Source organism: Quercus lobata, chromosome 9, assembly GCF_001633185.2.
Source record: "Quercus lobata isolate SW786 chromosome 9, ValleyOak3.0 Primary Assembly, whole genome shotgun sequence".
In the NCBI taxonomy this organism is placed as follows: Eukaryota; Viridiplantae; Streptophyta; class Magnoliopsida; order Fagales; family Fagaceae; genus Quercus; species Quercus lobata.
Window position 1 is genome coordinate 9,655,289 of NC_044912.1, and position 27,082 is coordinate 9,682,370.

Below are 27,082 nucleotides of genomic sequence, written 5' to 3' on the forward strand. Positions count from 1 at the left end.
ACATAAAAAAAAACGTCAAATTTCTTATTTACTGTTATTTTTCCAACAATAACTATATGTAGTATTTATATTGCTTGAGTAGAATAGCTTTGCATCCAAACATCAAAATATCCTAACACCAAATGAACATTCTCAAAGTCACTTCCTCCATCCTCTTCTTCTCCTTCTTCTTCTTCTCCTTCTCATACCTTGCAACCAGCACAGAGTCATGCAAAAACTCCGTTTGCAGCCCCAACAGCCCGGGAATTCACTTCCCATTCCGGATACAAAGCCGTCAGCCGGAGTCATGTGGCTATCCGGGTTTTGATTTATCCTGCAATAATGCAACCCAAACAGTGCTTCTGAACCTGCCTTATTCAGGACAATTCATTGTCCAAGGGATAGACTATACCACACAGCAAATATGGATCAATGATCCAAATAACTGCCTCCCTAAACAGCTTCTTTCGCTTAATCTCTCTGGTTCTCCCTTTAAGGGTGTATATCATCAAGAATTTTCATTCTTTAACTGCTCCTCTGGTTTATTGAAAGATCAATTAACACCTATTATTTGTCTTAGCGATTCAAATCACACAATATTTGCTACCTCGTCTAGAAGAGTTGCTGCACTTTTGTTATCAGCTTGTAAGTTCATTACAAATGTTTCGGTTCCAGTTCAGTGGCCATTTTATGAGCAAATATTATCCTCAGACCTTAATGATGATCTCTGGCTAACTTGGGATGAACCTTCTGGTTGTGGAAAGTGTGAGTCACGAGGAGGGCAGTGTGGGTTCAAAACCAATTCAAGCCAGGAAATTGTGTGCTCTAATGTTCCTCATCAGTCCGGTAAGTTTCTACTTGGTCCTCCAAATGTTCTATTTTTTTGTTGTTGAGGAAATCCAAATGTTCTATTATGTTTGTTATTTTAGCAATTTAATTTAATTTTTTAGAGAAAATATTCACAATTTAAATTAGTTTAATTTAGACCGTTAGCATACTAATGCTTTTCAGAAAATCAAAGGGTTAATTTATTACTTGGATAAGGATTACATATTAGCTATATCTTATATCCAAAAGCAAGTGATTTTTGATGTTGAAAGAGGATATATTATAGATACTTAATAAATATCATGCAATTTTTTTTTAGATAAGTAATAATATTAGTACAGTTTAATTATTAGTTATAGCTACATCCTTACTCAATAAAATAAACACTACTATATACTTTGAAAATCTAACCGTTAAATTGCATATTCTTTATACTCTTAATACACATATCAAATTTTGTGGCAATTGGATATTATTTACTATATAATCTATAAACTTATATTTTATGCATAATTTTAATTTACATAGACTTGCATTTAAACAATTTATTGATGACATAGTTATTGATCTTTAATTTTCTTAAAATTTTTTAAGTATGGAGGATATAAGCATTAGATATAATCCAACGGTGGATTTGTCAAAATTCATTTCCAATAACAAGATATTGAATAAGGTTGTAGTCTAAAATTATAACTAATTTTATAGCTAAATTTTGTCCATAATATTATGCTTACTAAAAAAAAAAAAAGTAATCATATTATGCACTTTTCAATTATGCGAAACTTTGCTATAAAAAAAAAAAAAAAAAAAATTGTATGGTCTCACCAGCTCACCAAGTGATAGAACCAAAAATACTTTTTCTCAAAAAAAAAAAAAAAAAAAACCAGATATACTTCTCTAACTAATTAGTAGTTATATGAAAACATTTAGATTAAGGCAGATTTCATGGATCTAAACTGATATGAAACTAATTAGTTTATAAATTAAATCGCTAATGGATGTACAGATGATATAATTGTTATAATAAGCTTAATCTGTTATTTTTAATCTGATTTTATCATTTTAAAATGTCAAAGTCCTGCTGCATGTGGCAATTTTGTTAGTAATAATACTTAAAACTTAAAGAATAATATTAGTCGATAATAAAAGAAGATGAATGAATGATTGCAGAGTTAATTTATATAAAATGTGACTTACCTTAATCCAATTTTGTGGTACCTATATTGCATGTGGTTAACATTTTGGTTTTTAAATAAAGCTAGTGAATTGGTAAGTTTCAAGATAAGAGTTGACGAAGTATTATGCACTCCAAAATTTTGGAGCAATAAAAGTTGTGAATTGCTACTTATTTTAAGTTCTCTCAACGCTTTCCACATTGCAATCATAGCTTTTTATTTGTTTCACTTTCAAATACCTAGCACTATGGCTTATGGGATTTGGAATTTTTTCAACGCCTCATTGTACCTTCTCCTCGTGTTGCACCTCTTTCTTTATTTCTAGAAAAAAAGAAAAAGAAAAAGAAAAAAAAGTCCATAGTAAGAAGACAAAGAATAGCCATTCTAGTCTTCTAGACCCCTCTTGAGAAATCAATTATTATGGATAGTGTACGGCACCGAGACCCTAGGCCCATACGGACCCCGGGCCCTGCCCAATTGTACAGTGCGGTGATCCCAGGCCCATACAGGCCCTGGGCCTTGTCCCGTACTGGCTTTGGCCACAGGCCCAGCCGAAAGGTCCAGTCGTCCTACGCCATTCCCGGGGATTCATAAATAACAAACAGGTGTAGGGTATTAAGTTCCAAGGTGGGCTCGGTCAAACGTTCCCGGTCATGAACATGAGTCATTCCCGGAAAAATGTGGTATGTACGGGAGACGGTGCTGCCGAGCATTATCGGTCCAGATGGAATCAAGTTCCAAGATCATAAATGCAGCACCGCCCTCTCACCTAAACATCCACTTAAATCAAATGATATTGGACCTTCAATGGCACAAACGGTGGCTGTAATCATGATCTTCCCACTAACCTTGGCTATAAATAGAAGAAAGATGGGAGAAGAAAGGGGATTTTTGGGGAGAGAAAAAAGTGAAAGAGTGAACATCAAACTGGGCGTTGCTTTGAGTCTCTGCCGAGAACGACCCATAGTAGGAAATCTTCAAGCCCACTACAAATAGATTGTGAGCCCATAATAATCCAAGGCCCATAGGCCTCGTACTTGGTTCTTACAATTGGCGCCCACCGTGGGGCTCTCCTACAAAGCTGTAGTTCGACTGGGACTCAAACGACGAGGATGTCTGAGGAGCGTGCACCAAGCGGCTCCATGGGATCTTCTCGGGGGTCAACATGGAGGGAGAGAAGGCAAAAAAGGCGGGAAGATAGGGAGCACTCAAGAAGGGAGGAAGGGTCCGGACAAGGAGAAGGATCGGCTCAGACACACTGGACGGTTTCGGACGTCTCGGCGCATCGGCGGCATGACGAAAGGGACCGAGAGCTGGAACGGTTACGCAGACTGGTAATGGACCTAGAGCTGGAAGCAAGGGTTCGGCGAGATGAAAGGAATCGCAACTCCCAGCAAAGGAGAAGCCAGGGTGAGGCCTCCAGCCGGTCTAATACGCATCGGTCCCGAGACCGGTCGCGCTCCCAAGAGTCGCAACGGCAATCACGGGAACCACGCAATCGACGGAACCGCTCACGGTCGCACGGTTATGATCACCAAGGATCAGAATCACCGGAAGAACGTCTACACCACAATGCCTCCATGGACGCAATGAGCCGGGCTCTACGGATGGCTGCCCGGTCACCGTTTTCCGATGAAATTGAACGGGCCCCTATGCCGAGCAGATTCACACGACCACCATTCAATTCGTATGAGGGAAGGACAGACCCTGTGGAGCATGTTAGCCATTACATCCACATGATGTCTTTGCATGCGCACAACGATGCATTAATGTGTAAGGTTTTTCCCTCTAGTCTCGGTTCCACGGCACTAAGATGGTTCAATGGTTTGCGGAAGGGCTCCATACACAGCTTTGCCGAGCTGATTCAGGAATTCGGCAGCAGGTTCGTGACATGTAGCCGGGTGCAACAGCCGGTTGACGCACTACTTTCCATGAAGATGAGGATTGGGGAAACCCTTCGGAGTTATGCCAGCCGATACTGGGAACTCTATAACGAGATTGGTGGAGGAAATGAGAAAATTGCGGCAAGCACCTTCAGAATGGGGCTCCCTGAGGATTCTGAATTACGGGAGTCACTGACGAGAAGACCCCCCGAGGACATGAGGCAACTGATGAGACGCATAGAGGAGTACAAACGCCTGGAAGATGACCGGTTGCAAAGCAGGGGGAAAGCTCCGTTAGTGGGGAGATCTCGGCAAAACGTTTTGCCGGCAAAACCGAAACGAGACTTCAGAATGCAGGGACCAGAGGGGCAGATCGACGGGGTCAATGTGGTGTTTAAAGAGCCAGTTCACAAGATCCTGGAACGGATCAAAGACGAGCCATTCTTCAGGTGGCCGAACAAAATGGGGGGCGACCCATCTCGGAGGAACCAAAACTTATACTGCACCTATCACAGAGACAAGGGGCACACGACTGAACAGTGCCGGGTATTAAAAGATCATCTCGGACAGCTAGCAAGGGCCGGGTACTTAAAAGAGTTTGTAACAGATTCCGTTAACCGAGAAACCGGGCAGGGATCCCAACAGAAAAGGAATCCCCTTCCACCACCCCTGGGGGTAATCGAAGTCATCCATGCCGCACCAAGAAGGGCAGCAGCGGCTAAAAGGATACTGACAGTAGCCTGCGCGGAAGGAGAATCATCCAAAAAGAAGAAAAAAGGTGGACGGCCGACCATCTCGTTCGGAGAAAATGATTTCGAGGGGACGGTCCAACCCCACGACGATGCTTTGGTGGTGACAGCCCGGATAGGCGGATTCCTGGTGAAGAGGGTGATGATTGATCAAGGAAGCGGAGCCGACGTCATGTACCCGGATCTCTTTGAAGGGCTAGGGTTAAAGACCCAGGATTTGGCGAAGTATGACACGCCGTTGGTCTCGTTTGATGGGAGGGTTGTAATTCCCGAGGGGCAGATCTCTCTCCCAGTGAACATGGAAAGCAAGACAGTTATAGTTACATTTATAGTGGTCCGATCATTCGCACCATACACCGCAATCCTGGGAAGGCCGTGGATTCACGCAATGGGGGCTGTCCCGTCCACCCTTCACGTAAAAATGAAATTTCCAACCGAGAATGGAGTTGCCGTGGTAAGGGGGAATCAGCAGGTGGCAAGGCAGTGCCTAGTCGCCGCGGTCCGGTGGGAGAACGAACAGCTCGGTCGAACTGAGGAGAACGAGAAAGAAAATTCATAGCAATTACAGAAACCCCAGGGGGAAGCTGGGGCGGACGTTGCCGAGGAGGTGCTGAAGGTAAGGATTCTCCCAGATGCTGACAAGTATTTCCAGATAGGTACAAGCATGAACGACCGGGAAAGGGTAGATATGTTGCTGTTCTTATTGCAAAACGTGGACGTTTTTGCGTGGAGCCCGTATGAAGTGCCCGGCGTAGATCCCGAGTTCATTGTCCACAGACTCAACGTGGATCCGTTATTCCCCCCAAAGAAGCAGAAACCGAGAAGAGCGTCGAGGGAACACGTCGAGGCAGTAAACCTGGAGGTACAGCGGCTGAAGGATGCCGGAGCCATAAAGGAGATATTCTTCCCGAAGTGGTTGGCAAACACTGTCGTGGTAAAGAAGAAGAACGGGAAATGGAGAGTTTGTGTGGATTTCACAGACTTGAACAAAGCATGTCCCAAGGACCCATTCCCGATGCCCAAGATTGACCAGCTAGTAGATGCAACGTACGGGCATCCGAGGATGAGCTTCCTGGATGCCTTCCAGGGCTACCACCAAATTGCCTTGGCACCCGAAGACCGAGAAAAGACTGCATTTATCTCCCCGAATGCGAATTATCACTACGAGGTCATGCCGTTCGGACTAAAGAACGCCGGGGCTACGTATCAGAGAATGATGACGAGAATGTTCCGAGAAAAAATTGGATGCACGGTTGAAGTTTATATCGATGATATGGTGGTGAAAAGCAGAATTGAGTCGCAGCACACCGAAGATCTCCGGGGAGTGTTTGAGATACTACGTCGGTATAAATTGCGCTTGAATGCCGAAAAGTGCACTTTCGGAGTGGGGGCTGGTAAGTTCCTGGGGTATCTGATCTCTACTCGGGGTATAGAAGCCAACCCCGACCAGATAGAAGCCGTGAACCGCCTCAAACCACCAAGCAATCCCAAAGAGGTGCAAGTGCTCACTGGAATGCTAGCGGCCCTGAACAGATTCATCTCCAAGTCTGCCGACCGTTGCCGGCCTTTTTATCAGCTTCTGAAAAAGTGGAAGGGGTTTCTATGGGACGAGAGCTGCGATGAAGCCTTTCGAGGGCTAAAGGAATATTTGGCAAATGCGCCGAGGTTGACGGCCCCGGATCCCGGAGAGGATCTGTTTATGTACCTCGCTGTCACCGACCATGCGGTAAGTGCTGTGTTGCTGAGGGACCGGGGAGTGCAGATGCCGGTGTATTACGTGAGCAAAACCTTGGTCGATGCCGAGACAAGGTACCTGCCTCTCGAGAAGTTAGTTTTGGCTCTGGTGCACGCCACGAGAAAGTTGCCACATTACTTCCAGGCACACACAGTGTTCGTCCTCACCGAGTATCCATTGCAGTCACTATTGAAGAGATCAGACTTCACAGGGCGGATTGCCAAGTGGGGGACTCGGTTGGGATCGTTTGACATAAGATACCGGCCTAGAAGCTCGGTGAAGGGACAGGTTCTGGCTGACTTCATCGCAGAGTTTACACCCAAGGATGAAGGCAAAATAATCTGTAGTACGGAGATTCGCCCATGGAGGTTATTTGTGGACGGTGCATCGAATGCTATGGGGGCCGGGGCTGGTATTGTCATTGTCACCCCGGAGGGTATACGACTGGAACACTCCCTCAGACTGGGGTTCAAAGCCTCGAACAACGAAGCCGAATACGAAGCCATGTTGGCCGGATTGAGGGCAGTATTACATCTGGGCGCAAAGGACATAGAGATCTACTCTGATTCTCGACTGGTGGTTTATCAGATCACTGGGGACTTCGAAGCTCGGGACCCCAGAATGAAAGCTTATCTCGGCGCGGCAAAGCAGATTATCAGTCAGTTTGGAACGGTAAAGATATCCCAGGTAGCCCGGTCACAAAACAAGCACGCTGACTCTCTTGCCACGTTAGCCTCATCGGCTACCGAGGATACGCCAAGGCTCATCACGGTAGAACTTGTAAAGGAGCCAAGCATCCAGGTGAAGAATGTTCCCGACCAAGCCGGAGTAGAGATTGCGCAGGTGGCAGTAGCTGGTCCAAGTTGGATGAGCCCGATCATAGACTTCCTTGCCGAGGATAAAGTTCCGGAGAATGAGGCCGAGGCCAACAAGATTCGGCGAATGGCTCCCAGATACTGGCTGTCTTCAGACCGAAAATTGTACCGAAGATCCTTTGCAGGCCCTTACCTCTTATGCCTACATCCAGACAGGGTCAAAGAGCTCCTGACCGAGCTGCATGAGGGAGTGTGCGGCGGGCATGCCGGGGGACGATCTTTGGCACACCGAGCAATGACACAGGGGTTTTGGTGGCCACAGATGCAGAAGGATGCCGCCGAATACGTACGAAGTTGCGAACAATGTCAAAAGCACGCCCCAATGATCCATCAACCTGCAGGACAGCTAAATCCTGTCAGCAGCCCGTGGCCATTTGCACAATGGGGGCTTGACATCCTTGGGCCTTTCCCCCGGGAAACGGGGAACCGCCGTTTTGTATTGGTGGCTGTAGATTACTTCACAAAGTGGGCTGAAGCAGAGGCCTTGGCTAATATCCGGGATTCCGACGTGAAAAAATTTGTATGAAAAACATAGTTACACGGTTTGGGGTGCCGAATTCGCTGGTATCAGACAATGGGCTGCAGTTCGACAGCAATGCTTTCCGGAGCTTTTGTAGTAAGCTTGGCATCAAAAACAAGTATTCAACCCCGGCATACCCACAAAGCAACGGCCAAGCTGAAGCGGTAAACAAGACTATCTTGAACGGGCTCAAAAGAAGGTTGGACGGAGCAAAGGGAAGATGGGCGGAAGAGCTACCCAGTGTATTATGGGCGTACCGCACGACCCCTAGGAGATCCACGGGTGAAACCCCGTTCTCCCTGACATACGGCTCGGAAGCAGTCATACCAACCGAGGTGAGCTTATGCAGTGCACGGGTCGCCGGGTTTGACCCCGTACAGAACGCCGACCTGATGATGGAGCGTTTGGATTGGCTAGAAGAATGCAGGGAGGCTGCGACCATACGTCTTGCCGAGTATCAACAGAAGCTGGCCCAGAGGTACAACCGAAATGTAAAGAGCAGGGAGTTCATTGCCGGGGAACTAGTATTAAGAAGGGTAGTGGGAAACATGCGGGACTTGACTGCAGGGAAGCTCGCTCAGAGTTGGGAAGGACCATACAGAGTCACAGCTATTGCGGGTGCAGGGGCCTACTACTTGGAAGACCTTGACGAGAGGCCACTCCCCCGACCATGGAACGCCAACAACTTGAAGAAGTTCTACGCATAATCATCGGTGTAAGCCATTACTTGTATCCCATTGAAATTAAGAGCATGATGAATCCTTTTGTATAAGCTATTTTTCATTCCTTAGCCGTACGCCGGAAGAATCACCATCAAATCTCAAAGGACAGAAGCCTGACTCTCGGTTCGATCACTATCACCGAGCAGGCGGAAACCTACAAATAATAATCTAAGGACAGAAACCTGATCCTCGGCTCGATCACTATCGCCGAGCAGATGGAAACCTACAGATAAGTCTCTAAGGACAGAAGCCTGACCCTCGGTTCGATCACTATCGCCGAGCAGGCGGAAACCTACAAATAATAATCTAAGGACAGAAACCTGATCCTCGGCTCGATCACTATCGCCGAGCAGGTGGAAACCTACAGATAAGTCTCTAAGGACAGAAGCCTGACCCTCGGTTCGATCACTATCGCCGAGCAGGCGGAAACCTACAAATAATAATCTAACCTATCGATCACTATCGCCGAGCAGGCGGAAACCTACAAATAATAATCTAAGGGCAGAAACCTGATCCTCGGCTCGATCACTATCGCCGAGCAGGTGGAAACCTACAGATAAGTCTCTAAGGACAGAAGCCTGACCCTCGGTTCGATCACTATCGCCGAGCAGGTGGAAACCTACAGATAAGTCTCTAAGGACAGAAGCCTGACCCTCGGTTCGATCACTATCGCCGAGCAGGCGGAAACCTACAAATAATAATCTAAGGACAGAAACCTGATCCTCGGCTCGATCACTATCGCCGAGCAGGTGGAAACGTACAGATAAGTCTCTAAGGACAGAAGCCTGACCCTCGGTTCGATCACTATCGCCGAGCAGGCGGAAACCTACAAATAATAATCTAAGGATAGAAACCTGATCCTCGGCTCGATCACTATCGCCGAGCAGGTGGAAACCTACAAATAATTCTCTAAGTACGAAAACCTGACCCTCGGCTCGATTCCCGGTTCAGCCAAAGCCTAACCCGACCCTTTTTCAAATACTAAGTCAAAAAGCGCTCTCAAAATACACTAAGCGCCGCGTAAATGGTTCTCGGGGGTACTATTACATTAAGCCGCCATAGCACTGGCGTGGTTCAAGCAAAACACGAACAGAGATAATTTCATTCGACAAATTCAAACGGAAAAAGAAAACGGACTTCTAATTAAAGTAGAGCAATTGTTCGGTCACCACATCCCGGTGACATAGGCAAATAAAACCAACAAAATAAAACAAATGTTCGGTCACCGCATCCCGGTGACGTGAGCAAGTAAAACTAATAAAATAAAAATGAGCAAGCAAGATAAAAGCAAAATTAGCGGGGAGGTTGGTTCGGCGGTATCACTTCCTGCTGGCCGGCCAAAGAAAAAGGCGGGGCCTCACCGAGAAGCTCCTGCACAGTCGGGATACTGGTGACTTCCATTTCCTCAGGCTCGGCGTGAGCATCGATTTGCTCAACCAGCTCCCTCATACTGGCTGTCTCTTCCTCGTCAATCGCCACCGGGGTACCCTGAGCAGCAGGGGCGGGGCTCGGGAATGGGATTTGGCCGGGGTCTCTCAGATGCGAATCCTCAGGAACACCCATTGCCTGAAGGGCGGCAAACCACCCGGCCTCAAAGCCCATATTCCTAGCCCGAGCAACCACCGGCTCTACAGAGTTTTCGGCATCAGCAAAGCCGACATCATACCATTTCTGCTCCGCGGCTGCCAAGCCTGCCCTAAGGTCAGCTATCTCCTCGGCATTGGAGGTGTTAAGGCTGATGGCTTGGGCTAGCTTAAGCTCCGTCTCATTCTGCTGGGTTAGGAGCTCCGCACACCTTTTCTCGGCCAGGGACCGGTTCTTCTCGGCAACTGCAGCCTTTTTCTCAGCAGACTCGGCGGCCTTCAGTTTTTCCTTAGCCGTTTTCACCGCCGCCTCGCGCGCCTCCTTCTCGCGCTCGCTCTCCTCAGCAAGCTCCCGTGCCCGAGCAGCCACAATGTGGGCCATTTGAGCAGCCTAGCAAGGACAAAAGTTAGAAAAAAGGCAAAAGGAAACCTGTATGAAGAACTAGATAGACAAAAAAAATTACCGCAATGGCGTGCCACTCTAACCGGCGCCCTACGGACTCCTCGGATCCATCCTCGAAAGCATGCACATCCTCGGGAAGTTGGAGAGCTTCGGCCAAAGATTGGGCAATACGGCCGCCCTCGCCTTTATCCCACATCCGAATGCAGGCGGTTGACGGCAATGGTTTGCCGTCCAGAAGGATCTTCGGCTCCCACGCAGGAGCCACTTGGGAGGAGGACGCGCCCCCCGTGCCGGCTTCAGTCGGCGGCTCACGGATAACAATACCACCTGTTGGACGGGGAGGAGTCTGGGCAGCGACCTCGCCCGGGCAAGTGGAAGGTTGATCGGTGACCTTTTGCTTCTTCCGGGCACGTCCGGCCTGCGGTGGGGGTGAAGGCTGCGGCACTTGACCCCGGCCCTCGGGAGGAGGGGGCTGATTGGATTGTCTGGCACCGGGCACAAACCGTTCTACCGACAGCACTTTTCTAGATACCATCTTTCCCTTAGGCCGGGCAGCTCTAGCTAAAAGGGCGGCCGCTTCTATCACTTGTTGTTGGTTCACGGCGGCCGGATTCTCGGGGATTGGCTGCTCTTGCGCTTGGCCTTGCTGCACGGCTTCGTGGGCTAACTCCCTGATACGCCGGGATGCTTTTTCCGCGGATTCGTCTCTCAAAGGGGCTAGCTCGTCTGCGCGAGTAACCCGCCGGCCAAATTCCCTCGCTTCCCCGGTTGTAAGACTCGGCGGTAAAAAGTTCACGTACCGAACGTCTATATACGACAGCAGGGGGCTGTCAACTATCAGGGCCTGCTTGAACGGCTGCCAAGTAGAATAAACCGGCTCCACACCGAGGATCAAATGCGAAGCCCGGAGTTGCCCGTCCCAATGCACGTATATCTCAGAGCGGAGGACGAAGTTTAAGTCTTTGGCGTGGACGACTCTGAGGTCCTGCACAAACACTTTGCCGTCTGCAAAAGATCAAATGACGCATTAGTCTCTAATCATAAAAATTCTTTTTACCGAGAGGAAGAAAATGAGAGGCGAAAGAAAGCAGTTATATGAAGGGGATGGAACGAACCCACTTCACGCGGCGTAAGGGGGCAAGGAAACTCCCCGGCAAACCAATTGCCGCTCACCCTAACGAACTCATTGGCGGAGTTCCTGTTCGAATCAGGTAGGCATGATATCAGCCGTACCCGTGCATCCCTTGTCTTTAGGTAATAACCGGTGGCTTTGCTCCCACAGAGCCTATACATTTGGTTAATGTCATGGTGGTCTAACTGTAAGTTAAAGGTGTGGTTCAACTTACTGACGCAACTAACTACCCGGTAAAAGTTGGGGGGAAGTTGGTCCGGGCACAGCCCGTAGTAAGTGAGTGTGTTTATTAAGAGGGGATCCACGGGAAACCTGACCCCACCTTCTAGAATGGACATCAAAGGAAAGAAGGCTATACCATGCCCTCGGTGGAGTTCAATATCGCTCTCATGGCAGTAGGCCACATCCACGTCATTGGGAATGTTAAATTTACTCCTAAAGGTGGCCAAAGCAGCCGGGGACTCTAGGAGGTAAGAGTAACCCATCTATAACGCCTAAAAATGCGAAAGTAAACTCAAAGAAATGAAAGTTGAAAGGAAAAGGAAGGGGAAGAAAAACTTACTTTGGGTTCTAAGGAGGAAAAGAACACTGGGTAAGCAAGCGCACAGAAATGTGGTCGGCAGAGAAAAAGAGCTCTAAAGATTGGCAGAGGAAAAATGGGATGCTGTTCAGAGGGAGGTTATTTATAGAGGAAAGAAAAATGAATGGAGGAAGAAGAAGCGTCTGAATCAAGCATTAAATGGGCGCGGTCTACGAGCAGTCCAACGAACGCCAAGCATAACCAATCCGCACGTCGCTTCGGTTCTCGAACCGTCAGGCAATAATGACGACTGCGCCTGGCGCCGCGAAACGGCGCGTCTTTTGAGATGAATATTAAATGAGAAATGACGGCCAGAAGTCCCAGGCTAAAAGACTCCCGAGGTCAAAAGGTCCCATGCTGCTCCTTGATTCTTCTCGATGACCGAGTATGAATCAAGGGGGGGCTATTGTACGGCACCGAGACCTTAGGCCCATACAGACCCCGGGCCCTGCCCCAATTGTACAGTGCGGTGATCCCAGGCCCATACAGGCCCTGGGCCTTGTCCCGTACTGGCTTTGGCCACAGGCCCAGCCGAAAGGTCCAGTCGTCCTACGCCATTCCCGGGGATTCATAAATAACAAACAGGTGTAGGGTATTAAGTTCCAAGGTGGGCTCGGTCAAACGTTCCCGGTCATGTACATGAGTTATTCCCGGGAAAATGTGGTATGCACGGGAGACGGTGCTGCCGAGCATTATCGGTCCAGATGGAATCAAGTTCCAAGATCATAAATGCAGCACCGCCCTCTCACCTAAACATCCACTTAAATCAAATGATATTGGACCTTCAATGGCACAAACGGTGGCTGTAATCATGATCTTCCCACTAACCTTGGCTATAAATAGAAGAAAGATGGGAGAAGAAAGGGGATTTTTGGGGAGAGAAAAAAGTGAAAGAGTGAACATCAAACTGGGCGTTGCTTTGAGTCTCTGCCGAGAACGACCCATAGTAGGAAATCTTCAAGCCCACTACAAATAGATTGTGAGCCCATAATAATCCAAGGCCCATAGGCCTCGTACTTGGTTCTTACAGATAGATATTTGGGATCTTTCCCTATTCATAATAATTTTACACTATGTTGGCCGACATAGTTGTAATTGCATCGATAATGCTGATAACTTACTAAATGACTCTTCCTTGTAATTCTAGTCATTTATTAACGGGAAACGTTTACTTCAAAATTGGTTTGAAGGAAAATTTATTCAACTTGTTACGAGATGATTGAGAAAATTATTTGTACGTATTTTTAGTTACATGATTTATTAAAAAGTTATATGAATTAATTAAAGAATCGTTACATAATGAGTTGAAGAAAATTTCTTTAAATGGGTTTGGAGGAAAATTTTGTTGATTTGAATTTAGAGGTGCTCCTTGTAAGGCTAAGGATGCTTTTGGTTACTGCTCTGTTTTGTTAATTTTTATTTTAAAGTTTTTTCTTGGGGCCAAAAAATGAAAAGAAAAAACAGAGACTAGAAATAGCACTTGGTTAGGGTCAAGACAAATATAAATGTGGACATCAAGATAAGGGTTGTGTGGCAAACAATATAAATGGCTTAGATTTGATCTATATAAATTGATCTTGAAATAAAATTGGTCAATTTTAAACTTATTTGGATTTGTTATGTAATTTATTTAAATTCAAGTTGAAACTTATTTTGAAATTTATGTGTACGTGTAATGAAAACTTAATAATCAACATTAATTACCTCAAAAATCAAAATATACAAGACTAAAAAAGAAAAATACACATAAATTTATTAACTGAATTGTCTTTCTTTTAAGATTCAAATTGTAATTGTTGGCTTTAAGTTCTCGAATTTTTGAATTATTGTTAAACCTCAACTTGTCCATAAAATCCAGGATATCACAATTGACCTAATTTTATATTGAAATACCCTATAAGCCACTACCCATTTATGCACACTCAGATAGAGACACAAAGGGTCACTACTGGTCCAAGCTTATAAGCATCATTATATTTGATGGGCTTGTATATAATTGGCATGATTTAGGCAACGAATTCTCAGTTCTTGAGCCACGTCTAGAATTGGGTCCCAAAACGCACTATATGAGATCTTTTTGCTTCTTTAATCAAGTCTAGCCAACCTAAATTGACTCAGATGCACTGATGATTGGTAAGTTTTGTTTTAATAATCTTGGTATGTGGGGCTAGGTGATTCGGCCTGCACTTTCAAACCTGATATTGGGCTCTGCTTGATTGTAATTTAACCTGGTCCATTCAGTTGTCTTTGAAGCAATGCTTTTTGCCCGATGTTGGGTGGGTTTGCATTTGCTTCATATTGGGGGTTGGGCCGTTGGGTGCTCAACAGTTGTGTTGAATACAAATTTTGACAACAAATTGAGTTTTTTTTTTTTTTTTGGAGAAGAAAATTGATTGTTTTATGATGGAAAAGAAAAGTTTAAATTGTTATAGGGATTATACAAATTTTATTATACGGGTTTTATAAACCAATGTGTTTGTAAACTTTTTATGATAAAATTGATAATTTTTATAATATTTTACAAAAAGTAATGTAGCACAATTTTACAATTATCTCAATGAATTTTAATTTACTGTGTAGCTGTATATTTAGTGTAAAGTTAATAAGTATTAAATATGAAATGAATTTTTCCTTTTTTTTTATTATCATTATTGTTCAATATTTTTGTGCATGCGAATGGGTTGTAGTTTAGTTGATATTTAAAGTATAACTTGATGCATTAATAAAGATTCATGTGGTATGTTTAGGATTTACAAGGAGCAAACGCTATGCCATTACCGTTGGTGTTGGAGTACCGGGAAGTATGTGCTTGCTAGGGCTACTATGTTTTCTCTTTGGCAAGATCGAATCCTATAATGCTAGAAGACACATTGAAATCCCAGAATTCAATCCTACAATTGCTCCACCGCCCAAAATTATGGTGGGCCTTGATAGGCCCACAACAGAGTCATACCCAAAAATAGTTCTTGGTGAGAGTTGGTGCCTACCCAAGCCCAATGACAACACTTGCCCAATATGTTTGTCAGAGTACCAGTCTAAGGAGACTCTAAAGACCATACCTAAATGCCAGCATTGTTTTCACATTGAATGCATTGATGAATGGTTTAGCTTGAATGTTACGTGCCCCATTTGTCGGAATTCTCCCCAATGATTACCACCAGTGGATATTTCATGATATTTTGGGATATATTATTTTTCCCTTTCAATTCTAGGCTCTGTACAAATGTTTTTTACAAATTGTACTTTACTTTTCTTCCCTTGTTTGAGCCATTGTTTCTTGAATGGTCACGTCATTTGATTTGAGCATATACTAAATTCTAATGGTATTTGCAAATCCAATAATGTTTGCACCAATCAACACATTTTAAGGATATTTTCCGGCAATAGTTTCCAAATTGCTAAAGCTCAAGTAGTAATAATAATAATAATTTCTATAACCATAATCAATGCTGATTATCCCTGGAGGCAACTGGGAACTGGGCCTGTTATTAGACTAAACTATTCATGGTTGCAAAACTTCACAAGGCGATGGCGGATGGAGAAAAGAGCATGTCATTAAAAAATGGACTATGCAAGCATTTTAGTTAAGATGTTAGGATACCAAAGAATTTCAAATTCTCACACACGCGCATTTGTCAGCGTGGAAGTCATGGCCTGCTGTCTCAAGGGCATACCCTGAAAAAGTTCTACCACAGGACAATGATCGCGTTTGGAATGTCTCAAGCGTGTCATTAGTGTCGAGAACAACAACCGGGTACATTGATCGATACTATTATTTGGGTTTTCTGTTCGGGTTTTGCTTATGTTATTTTTATTTCTCTGTCTGTCTGTTGATTTACGTATGTTTGATAATTTGTGTGTGGGGCGTCTGAGAAAATGTCTGAAAGAAATTTGACCTTAATGTTAACTCGGAGTAATTTTTGAGAAGACCAGGCTATCAAAGCCTGAAAAAAAAAAGTGGAGACAAGATGAAAAGTGTGGTGGGTACAGGAATGGATTTTGTCTGGTTTGATTGGGGCGTACACTAGGTCAAGGTGTCTGTTTTGAATTTGTAATGTCCTATCAATGTGAGAGTATGCAGTGTTTTGGAAGGTTATGTTTCATATTTTAGCTTGCATTAGAGTTTGTCAGGCATTTTTTGATAGATAAGTGGGTTTTGATTTGAAAAATGGTGCAGAGGATGAGTGAATTGTATGCTTGTAAGCATCTGAAAATCTAATGTGAATACTCTATTGTATATATCTTTATATTATGTATATAAAGAAGAACAGTGTGAAGCACTGGTCCTTAATTAAAGTCATGGCCAATTTTGGATGGCAATAACTTTATAATGACCATTTTGTTTATTTTATTCTCTTGATGCTAGAATTGCATATATGTTAAAACTATTTATTCACTTCTCTGGCAGTCTAATTTTTAAGCAGTAGGTAGGAATTAATTATAATGTTAAGCATTTTGAATCTTTGTTATAATGAAAAGATAGAATGCTTGGTTTCTAGCTCTCATAAATCTAATTTATATTTAAGAGTTAAAAAAGGCTTAGGTTGCAGTAGCTGGTTGATTGTGGAATGTGGATTGCAGAACAACAGATGTCTGAATCCATTCCATATTCTTCTATTATCCATTTCTAATATCTGGTTGTGTACATTTCCTTTGCTGTCCATAAAAAAATCAGAATTATCTTTGTTAAATTCTTTAATATTTACAAGGTTATTTAGCGTTATTTGGTTTCTGTTTGCTTGTATCAGACACTGTTTTAAAATTTTTTTTTACCATTTGGATTTTTTTATGGGTAAATATGGGCCATCTAGCCATATAGGTTGAACTTATGGTCTTATCCTCCAATTTTATTTATGTAGGATATGCCATTTGGTCCAAAGATGATTGGGAAATTATTTTTGAACCATACGATGACATTGTTGGAGTGGGAAGTATATACTTATGCTACTTCCTTCGGGGGTATCAACTGATAGTTTTGACAATTTGACTGTCTCGAAGAATACTTGATATTTAGAAAATTGTGATGATTGTTTATGCTGTTACATTGAAGTTTCCAAGAATCACATGATTGTGTTCTATTGTATAATCTTTTAGCATAGAATGGTATTTATGCCATTATGTTTTAGAGGGCGGCTGTCTAACTAAGAAGTGAAAAATGGATCTCGAGTGGTTCCGTGTCATGAGGAGAGCTCATAATCTGCTGTTGTTGTCTGTAATGTTACTGACGGGTTTTGTAGGAACCACAAAGAATGTGAGGAATTATCTTTGATCTGCAACTGGCTTGTTCAGATCAAAAACAGCGATCCAGTCTACTAGATCTCCCTCAGGTTTGTGTCCATGCTTGAGAATTGAGGTTATGCATTTGTCACTGTGATGTTTTAATCTCTCTCTCTAAATTGTTGTGGATTTTTCCTCATATTGTTGGACTTGACCAACTGGTAAATCATGTCTGCCTATGCCAAATGATTTTAATTTATTTATTTTATTAATGCCCTGATTGAACACATGACCTCAACCTTCACCTTACACACACTCAAAGCATTGAAATTACAGATGACCCACCATAAAATAAACTAATAGCTTAAAAGGGTGCCCCCTAGAATAAGGTGAAATGGTGGAACTGATTGTGGCAGAAATTTGCAGCTTTTTGTACACAAATTAAATTTAACATGACTTTATGTGGATGTACCTAGATTTCATTTCATACAAGATTCAGGAGTTCCAGAGAAGTGCAAAAGTTTTAACACTTCTATCTTAAAATCTATCTGGAATAGAGCTTATGAGATATCAAGTCATAATAAGTTAGCATAGCTCTATGGCATCTGCCTTGAGCACTGAACTAGTCACAACTTTTAGTATCACCTCTGGAAGCAGTCTCATGACACTCTTGTAAAAGAAAGAAAAAGAGGCTAATTCACCAAAAAAATGTTGTCATCTGGTGCAGTGTTCATTACTAATTGTTTCTTTCTTTTAGTAAAAATTGAGAACTCACTTAGAATGAGCCACAAGATGCCCCATCATGGTATAGAGGGTGTATGGAGGAGTAGAGCTTATTTCCATTTTGTTAAGAGTTGTTCCATTTGTTTTGTTTCGCAGTTACTTGATCTTGAAAGGTGGTAATGATGTGGATACAATCATGATGATGGGCATGCATGTATGGCTTTCCAAGTGAAGTCAAGGTATTAAGATCCCTAAACATCCCACGTTCAATATCTCTGTAGGGTTTTAAATAAGAAGATCTTATAAATAGACATCTCTTTGTAGGGTTTTACCAAGATCTTACAAATAAGACATGTTACATCAATGGTTGGCCATCAAAATTATTGTGATATTGCAACTGCTCTCAAAACCCTGAAAGAAAAGGAAGAGATGTGAATCAAATAGAAAAGTAGGATGTGGTGTCTGACGATTCTTTATTTGCTTTTTATTTTTTATTTTTATAGTTTTTTTTTGGGTGAAAGGGAAATAAAATTAAACCGAACTAAGAAGGATAGTCTAGGGTAAAAAATGCCCCAAGCATCAACTAAAATTTGGTACAAAATAAGGGGAGGGAGATGTGAATACTATAAAAGACTATCACTAATGGAGCATCATTCCTTAACTAAAAGGTCCGCGCAATGATTTTCTTAACAGTAGGTATGTGGCTGTGTGTTTCCTTAAAAGACTGGGAAAGCAACTTGCAGTCAAAGATCAATGCATCACATGGATGGTTTAAATCCACTAGTGGATCACGGGAACAGAGAATTTCGGTAACTGATTTTGCATCTAACTCATGTACAACTTCTTGATATTAAAATTTCTTGCAAGGATAGGGCCATCCTGAAGGCCCCACATTCTGTTGCCATAGAATGGGTAGTGCCGATGTTCCTAGAGAACACCCCGCCCCCCTCTATCTAGGTACCTTCGCATTTTCTGATTAGATCACCTACACCGGCTTTTCCTGGGTAACTGATTTTTTGCTAGTGCATCATGAGAACAGAGAATTTCGGTAACTGTTTCAGCATCTAACTCAATGTACAACTTCTTGATATTAGGATTTCTTGCAAGGATAAGGCCATCCCAAAGGCCCCACATTCTGTTGCCATGGAATGGGCAGTGCCGAGGTTCCTAGAGAACCCCCCCCCCCCCCCCAAAAAAAAAAAAAAAAAAAAGGTACCTTCGCATTTTCTAATTAGATCACCTGCACTGGCTTTTCCTGGGTTACCTTGAATTGAACCATTTGTATTGAGCTTGAAATATTCCATGAATAGTTTTATTTGCATTTTCTTTTGTCAATTAACACATTTTCCCACCATAACCTACTTATCACTTTGAGTTTAGCCTCCGCAAAAAAAGGGTTTTCACTCTTCACCTAACTTATACCATTTGAAAAAACTTTCTATATTATGCAAATAATCACTAATTTCTCGTTAACACTTTTATTCATACTAGTTGCAGACTTGCATGATGCACATAAAAAATTGACAATTTGTTTTTTTGTTAAGTGAAAAATGAAAATAATAGATGGAACTTATAAGTGTTTTGAATAGCTAAAAGAGAAAGTAGATATAAGTAAATTAATAATTTATATTAGAAAAAAAAAAGTAGACTTTAATAACAAAAAAAGAAGAAGAAGTAATTTTATCAAAAACCTACTAACATTATGTTGAGAAGATGACATAATTGCGGCTCCACATTCTACTCAATCCTCTCCTCCTAAAGCATCGCTAAAGTGGACCGAATGTATTGAAATAGACTAAACTGGACTGAAATGGATTGAAATAGACCGAAGTGGACTGAAATAAACCAAATTGGACTAAATGGACCGAAATGCTTCATTGATGTGATTCAATAAGAGAGTAGCAACAATAAATGCTACCCTTAAACTTTTAGATGTTATATAGATAAGCCAATCTAGGCTCCCCTTGAAACCAAACCAATGATGAATGATAAGGGTGATTTTCTTCCAAAAAACTAGCATCTTGATGTGTGAACATAATGTTCGATTGCCAAGAATGATAGCTGCCTATCCAGAGTTCCTTTTGTAGTGGATAATTCTTCAAGTTTTACTTCCATTGGTTTCAACTTCTCACACAACTGGTTGTAGTCTTGAGAAAAAGTTTTAAATTGGGACTATACTTCTACATTGGCCAAAATGGGCAAATGCCTTTTTCTCGCAAATTAAACATCATTTTGTCTCATTTCTCAAACTAATTAGAGAAATGCCCCTCTTTTATAATTCGATAATTATAAAATCGAGTTATGTGAATAACTTGATATTCCTATGATCGAGTTAGCTTCAGCTTTGTGCCACGCTGGACAGCCAGCGTGGCATTTTCTTTTTTCAATCCCTAAATAACTTGATTTTAAATTAATCGAGTTATGTAACCGACTATTCAGATATCGAGTTATGCTCTTATTAAACTTGTTTTCAGACTGTCTTTGTGTCAGGCGTAAGGGTACATATCTTTTAATATAACTTGATTACTGTAATATCGAGTTATAAAGTATACTCAAACTCCGTAAAATCAAGTTATTCTCTTATACTATCTCTACACCTCCTCCCATTCAGAGTGTCTTGTTTTCTGCTGAACTGAATTCCACTCTGCTCCATAGATCAACATTTGCTTTTAGACTCAATTGAAATTTGTATCACCTCAGGTAAAAAACTTACACCAGAATTTTAGGGCAATGGTTTTTTCATTTAATATTGTACTGAATTTTTATTTTTTTGGTTGAATGAGTGTGAAGTAAGTACATTGGTGTGATTTTGGTTGTTTGTTGTAGTAAATGTTGGTCACAAGAGAATGAAATCTTTACTATAGCAACATTTTGTATTGCACATAATTATCATTGGTCAGACATTTACAACAACATTTAGTATTGAACACAATGTGTAGACATTAACAACAATGTCTAATGTTTATAGTCAAATGTTAGTGTTAGTGTTAGTATTTCATTTTTAGCATGCAATAGTACACAAATTTATGAATGTCTTTGTCGTATACTATCTTATGTAACATTACATTATTTACCAACAGTTGATGCACACTGTTAACTTGATCATTTGGTGTTATTGTATTCAGTGTCCATATCTGGTTTTGGCAACTCACAACTCTGTAGGCCTCATGATGTGTTCACTGCTATGGGTCGTTGTTGGGTATTGGAAGATGAGTTCAGCTATCTAATCAATCCAAATCTGCGAAATAGTGGTTACGTTCACAATACCATGAGACAGGAGTGGGCTTGGTTATTTTGTGAATAACAAATATTTTATGATGAGCTAGTTGGTTTTAAGTTGCTAGTGCCTCAGCGACTCGCATCGCAGATGCCCAGAGACACGATTGACAAATTTCGTAAAGCATTAAACCACATAAAAGAAGAAAATAATTGAATGAAGATACGTCTTAATCGATATCGGACCCAAGTCGAGATTCGAGAGTCAGTGGAAGGATGGTGGTACGAGCATGCACAATTCATGCAATAACTTCTTGCTGATCCCATTTATCAGTTAGACGTGGAGATGTCAGATGAAGAGTAATCGTGTTGTGGTGTAATTAGATTTTGTTGGAGAACTATTTTGCTTAACTATGTTTTATATGTATGTGTGTCACCATTGTTGCATTTGTACTATGTAAACCTTATTATTGATTGTGATGAGCATGCACGTTATTCGTAATCTAGATTATTCTCACATAACGCATAAAAGTTAAATATTCCCATACATGATGTTTTTCAATAAGCACCTACGACATAACACAGAAAACTTAAAATAACTTACACTAACATTATTAACTTAACCTTAGACATAACACACACACTACATAGGCATTCATTCTGATAGGTAGTCCTTGTAGTTGAGGACATTGTTACGTTTTGCTGGAGTGAGTTTCCTGTTCGTTGCGGCGGCCAGCTTCTCCGTCAGTTGTAACATGTGATACTTGGACCTACGGAGTATTATAAGATTGTTCTCTTTTTTTATTTTAGTTATTGCACACTCATATTGGTGCATGTTTCGCCGTGGTAGTGTGAGCAAGCTATGGTCGACAAGAGGCACTCCGAGTCGCAGGAGATCATCGTGCAGAGCATTGGACTCGTTCACGCGAAAGTTCCACTCTCGCCGCAGTTCGGCAGAGTATTCCTTCTGATCGGAATCTCTTTCCCTTTTATAGTTATCTGGAAAACGAGGTAGCATCCAATTGCGCATTGACATTGGAAAATGTGACTTTAGATCTGTATGTGTAGATGTTTTGCAAAGGTAGATGTTTTGTAAAGGTAGATGTAAATGGGACTTCGGTATGTGTAGATGTTTTGCAAGGGTAGATGTAAATGGGACTTTATATAGGGGTTTTGCAAGGGCAAGTATTCACATGGATGTGACTATATGTAAAGGTAAGTATTCATGTGAATAAAGATGATATGACTTGACAGTGTATTGTTCAGTGGTAAGGTGTTGAGGAGCAAATGCAAAGCTATGAACATGACTTGGTTGTACAGTAGCGTTTGTTGGTGCATGTGATTTGTTGAGGTAGCTATTTGATATGGCTATAGCTTGTGTTACAGCAGCGCGCTGGTGATGTGTACTGAAAAAGAGGTTGCATATTTATTCACGTGAAGACTATTTAGCATTGATGTGCTTCATCTGACATGACTTGAGGAGACAGTGCTGAGCTGTGTTAAATGTATCATAAACTTTTCAAGGATGTTTTGCATCCTTGAAAACGGTGCATTACAAAAGGATGTATAGCTGTGTATTGACGTGCATGTAGGTGATATGAATGGACACGGTTCAACAGTGCGAAGTTGTTGAGCAACACTGCGAAAATCAGTATAGTAAGGGTGGACAGCTCAACTCCAAAATTGATGCATAAACTTTTCTGGGATGCTCTGTGTATTCACGTGAGTGTGAATGGGTACTTTTGGTCAAGGTTCAACAATGTTGTGCTATCCACCGTAGCTACACTCATTGCTCCCTATGGTAGCATTTGGCAAATGGGATTGAAGAAAACTGATAACAACATTTGGTTTTGTAATGGTTGGCAGGATTTCGTTGAATACCATTCTATCTGTTATGGTTATTTTTTAGTCTTTAGATATGAAGGAAATTCAAGCTTCCATGTTCTCATATTTGATAAGACTGCCACTGAGATTCAATATCTACCCAAGAAGAACTGTAAATTGGAAGATCATCAGGTAGAAATAATAGACTTAGATGAAGATGATACAAACATATCTTCCTCAATGTACAGACCCACAAAACATGAAGTCAGAGAAAATTTTGTTCTGAAAATTTTTCTAACATGTCTAGAGGAAGAGAGAGAGCAATCCAAGCAGCCGAAAAGTTCAAGCCTAAAAATCTTTCTTTCATGAGTATCTTGCAGCCGCATAATATGGTGAGCCTTTATACATAATGTGATCATGATGTTCTCTTAAATATGGTCTTGAAACATATAAGGGAAGCAAGTATATTATTGGGAAGCAATTTGTCACACTTTAATGTCTTGTGCTATTACCCTCCATCAAAACATATTCAGCAATGAGATTTGGGAAGGGATGAGTTGCATTTTTGAAAGACAATAATTTAGAAGAAGGAGATGTCTGTATCTTCGAGGTGATCGAGAGGAAGCCTGTTGTGCTTAGTGTCTCAATATTTCACGTGGTTGACCATCAGAGTTTGGACTAGGATAACCTGTTTAAATTTTAAACTAGTGATGTTTATGCTTATATTTAATTAGGGACTTTGATCACTAGTATGGTTTATATAGGATGTATGTGGTTTTAAGACTTTTCTCTGACCAGTTTGGTATGTCTTATTGAAGACCATTCAGCATTCTTATGCTTCATCTGACATGACTTGACAAGACAGTGTTGAGCTGTGTTAAATGTATTATAAACTTTTCAGCCATGCTCTACATCCTTGAAAATGATGCATTGCAAAAGAAGGCATATCTGTGTATTGACGTGCGTGTAGGTGATATGACTGGACAGGGTTCAACAGTGCAAAGCTATTGAGCAGCACATGTAGCACTGCGAACATCAGTGTAGCAACGGTGGACAGCTCACCCCCAAAATTAATGCATAATCAATTCAAAGATGCTCTACCTCCTCGAAAATGGTGCATTGCAAAGGGTTGCACATCTGTGTATTCACGTGGGTGGGGATGGGTACTTGTGGTTAGAGTTCAAAAGTGCCGAGTTGTTGAGCATCACATGCAGAATAGCATCAATCAAGTGTAGCAATGGTGGACAGCTCACCCCCAAAATTTTGCTTACACTTTTGAGGGATCCTCTGCATCCTTGAAAATAGTGCATTGCAAAATGTTGTATATCTGTTTATTCACGTGAGCATGGATGATATGACTGAACAGGGTTCAACAGTGCCAAGCTGTTGAGTAGCATATGTAGAACTGTGAACATGACTTGGCTGAATAGTGCCGAGTTGTGTTAGTCTTCTCCAACCTCACTTGCCAAATGCTAGTATTACGAGCAGCGAGTGTAGCAACATTGGAGAGTTTTATCTTCATATTCCCTTACAAACTTTTCAGGGAGTCTTTGCGGGTACAAAATGTAGTTACATTTTCTCAACATCAATGTAAAATTACATGAAAAACACTATGCTTCCAAGTTTTACATCAATGGCTTCCGATCATCATAATTGCAATATTAGGGAGCTTTGGAGCAATGCTACAACAAACCAATAACTTGAATGAAACATTTTAGAGGCTGATAAGGCTTTTAGGCCTTTACCCTATTTCTAAGCAAACCAAAAATCATTGTGACAGTGTGTTGTGTGAGCCATATGGATTTTCAGTGAGTGAGTGGTTAGTTTGGTTTGGACAAGTCTTTATGTAATGTATCTATATAATGTAGGACACTATAAGAACTAAGTGTGTTACCCGTTTAGGAATTTTTTTAATTAAAAATGAGATAACATGTCTCGGACCCTGCTAATGACAAAATCTTTTACAGATATTTCATACATTTAACTTTCAATCCTTGGTCAACATAAGGTTAAAAGTATTTTTATATTAATACATGCCCTTTGGGTAATTATTAGTAAACTATTTTAAAAAATTTAAGTTATAACACCACTTTTATGAGAAATATAATCAACCGTCATAAAAACTAAATACTTTTTTTTTGTCCTCTACAAAGTTCCTAAAAATGTATCCAAAATCTAAGAAAATTTTTAAGTACTCCTAAAATACGAAGAAATGATAGCCTCTCCTCTCAAATTTATTATGAACCCCACCATGAATTTAAATAATGGACTCCTTAATGAATGTGAGAACAACACCCTTTTCTTTGCTTCGTTAACTTTTTCCTTATTATTTTTGTTCACCACCTAAAGAGCAGCTTACATGGAAGATGCATTTTACATATTTGTGCACCTAATAAAGAGGACCAAATTGATCAAGAAAATCGGATCAAACATATATGCCTTAAAAAAACTACCAAGAAACAAAATCCATAATATAAATCGAACAAGTTACAAGATAAGATTCAAACATTCAGGGGTAAAAAATGTGAAATCAAAAGAATATTTCAGGGGCTTTCATATTGCCCAAGAACAATAAAGATTCAACACTTCTACACCATACCCTTGCTGCAAAAGTAAATCACAATTTTTCCTCACGTAGACAAACCATGAGTTAAAGTCTTTTCACTAACAATAAATAGCAAGACATAATGAAAATTCAGTGTTTAGCATAAAAGAAGTTGCAAGCCGACAAACTAAAGACACATTTTTTTTTTTTTTGATAACCAAGGCACTTGCATGTTGGGGAAAGAATAATGATTTCAATTGATAAAAACAGATTATTGCCTTATGTCCTCATATATAAAGATTCAAGAATTCTACGCACTTTGTTGCATAAGAAAATCAACATTTCCCCTCCCTATAGAGTGTAGACACATCATCACAAATCAAGATTGTGAATCACAATTTCCCCTTCTGTAGACACATCAAGATTCAAACTTCTAACTAACAAATAGCAAGACATAAATAAAAGTACAAAACTCCAGTTGTCGACTGACAGAAAATGATATCAATGATGATATAGACAACAAATAGCTAGACTTCAATTAACAAAAACGAAGTTGCAGTCTGATTAAGAAAAAACACACAAGCTGAAACATTATTATTCAACTATTATGAAGAAAATAAATAAATCAATTGATAAAGAAAGATTATTCCTTAGGTCCTCATCAAACACCATTTCAAGTAGACATACCTTACTTAAACATATTAAACAAATTGATATAGGGGTAAAAAAATTCATAAAAACCCTCGTATCCCAGAGCATGACCCAAAAATACAAGAGTGCAAATAATGAAGCACTGACCTAAACTTCTGTATTTAGAGAAAAACCATGTATAAAACATGCCAATCATAATAATAAATCACCATTGACTAATGCAAAATATCATATGAGGCTGTAGAGCAAATGACAAATTCATTTTTGCAAATCTTAAGTTCTAAAAACTTGTGATGAGTGCAAATGGATGATAGTAGAACAAGAAACTAGGGAAACATGTTGAGTGTTGGAATGAGTTAGAACCGCACAAATGGAGCCTGAAATATCCACAATAGAAGCACCCATTTTCATTTACACAAAGATTTTAAATTTCTTAATCCATAGTAACCAACCAGCTTAAAATAAAAGGGGGCAAAAAAAAGTTCACAGATTTGTGCTCCTATAGAAGAGTGCCAAATTGATTTAGAGAAACCTTAAAAAGCAGCCACTCTCCAAATTCTTTAAATAAAAAATTAGAGTAAAGAATATTATAATATTTCAGGGATCAAACAAGAATCTCAAATTCAAAAGGGTGCAGGACCATTGAATGTTCAATTATTCCTCTCCTCCTCCATATGGTCAATTTTAAACAAAGAGGAGTTGTATTGCAATCAAAAGAACTTCTATGCTTGCTATATTAGCT

General features: G+C 41.2%; 1 protein-coding gene across 1 annotated transcript; it reads left to right on the forward strand.

Moving 5' to 3' along the window:
• Window positions 1–109: 109 nt before the first annotated feature.
• Window positions 110–15,462, forward strand: LOC115960890 (putative RING-H2 finger protein ATL21A). The gene is made up of 2 exons (XM_031079890.1): window positions 110–825; window positions 14,912–15,462. Exons 1-2 carry the CDS (start codon window positions 123–125, stop codon window positions 15,313–15,315), a joined length of 1,107 nt encoding a protein of 368 aa, XP_030935750.1. The 5' UTR covers window positions 110–122; the 3' UTR covers window positions 15,316–15,462.
• Window positions 15,463–27,082: the final 11,620 nt, after the last annotated feature.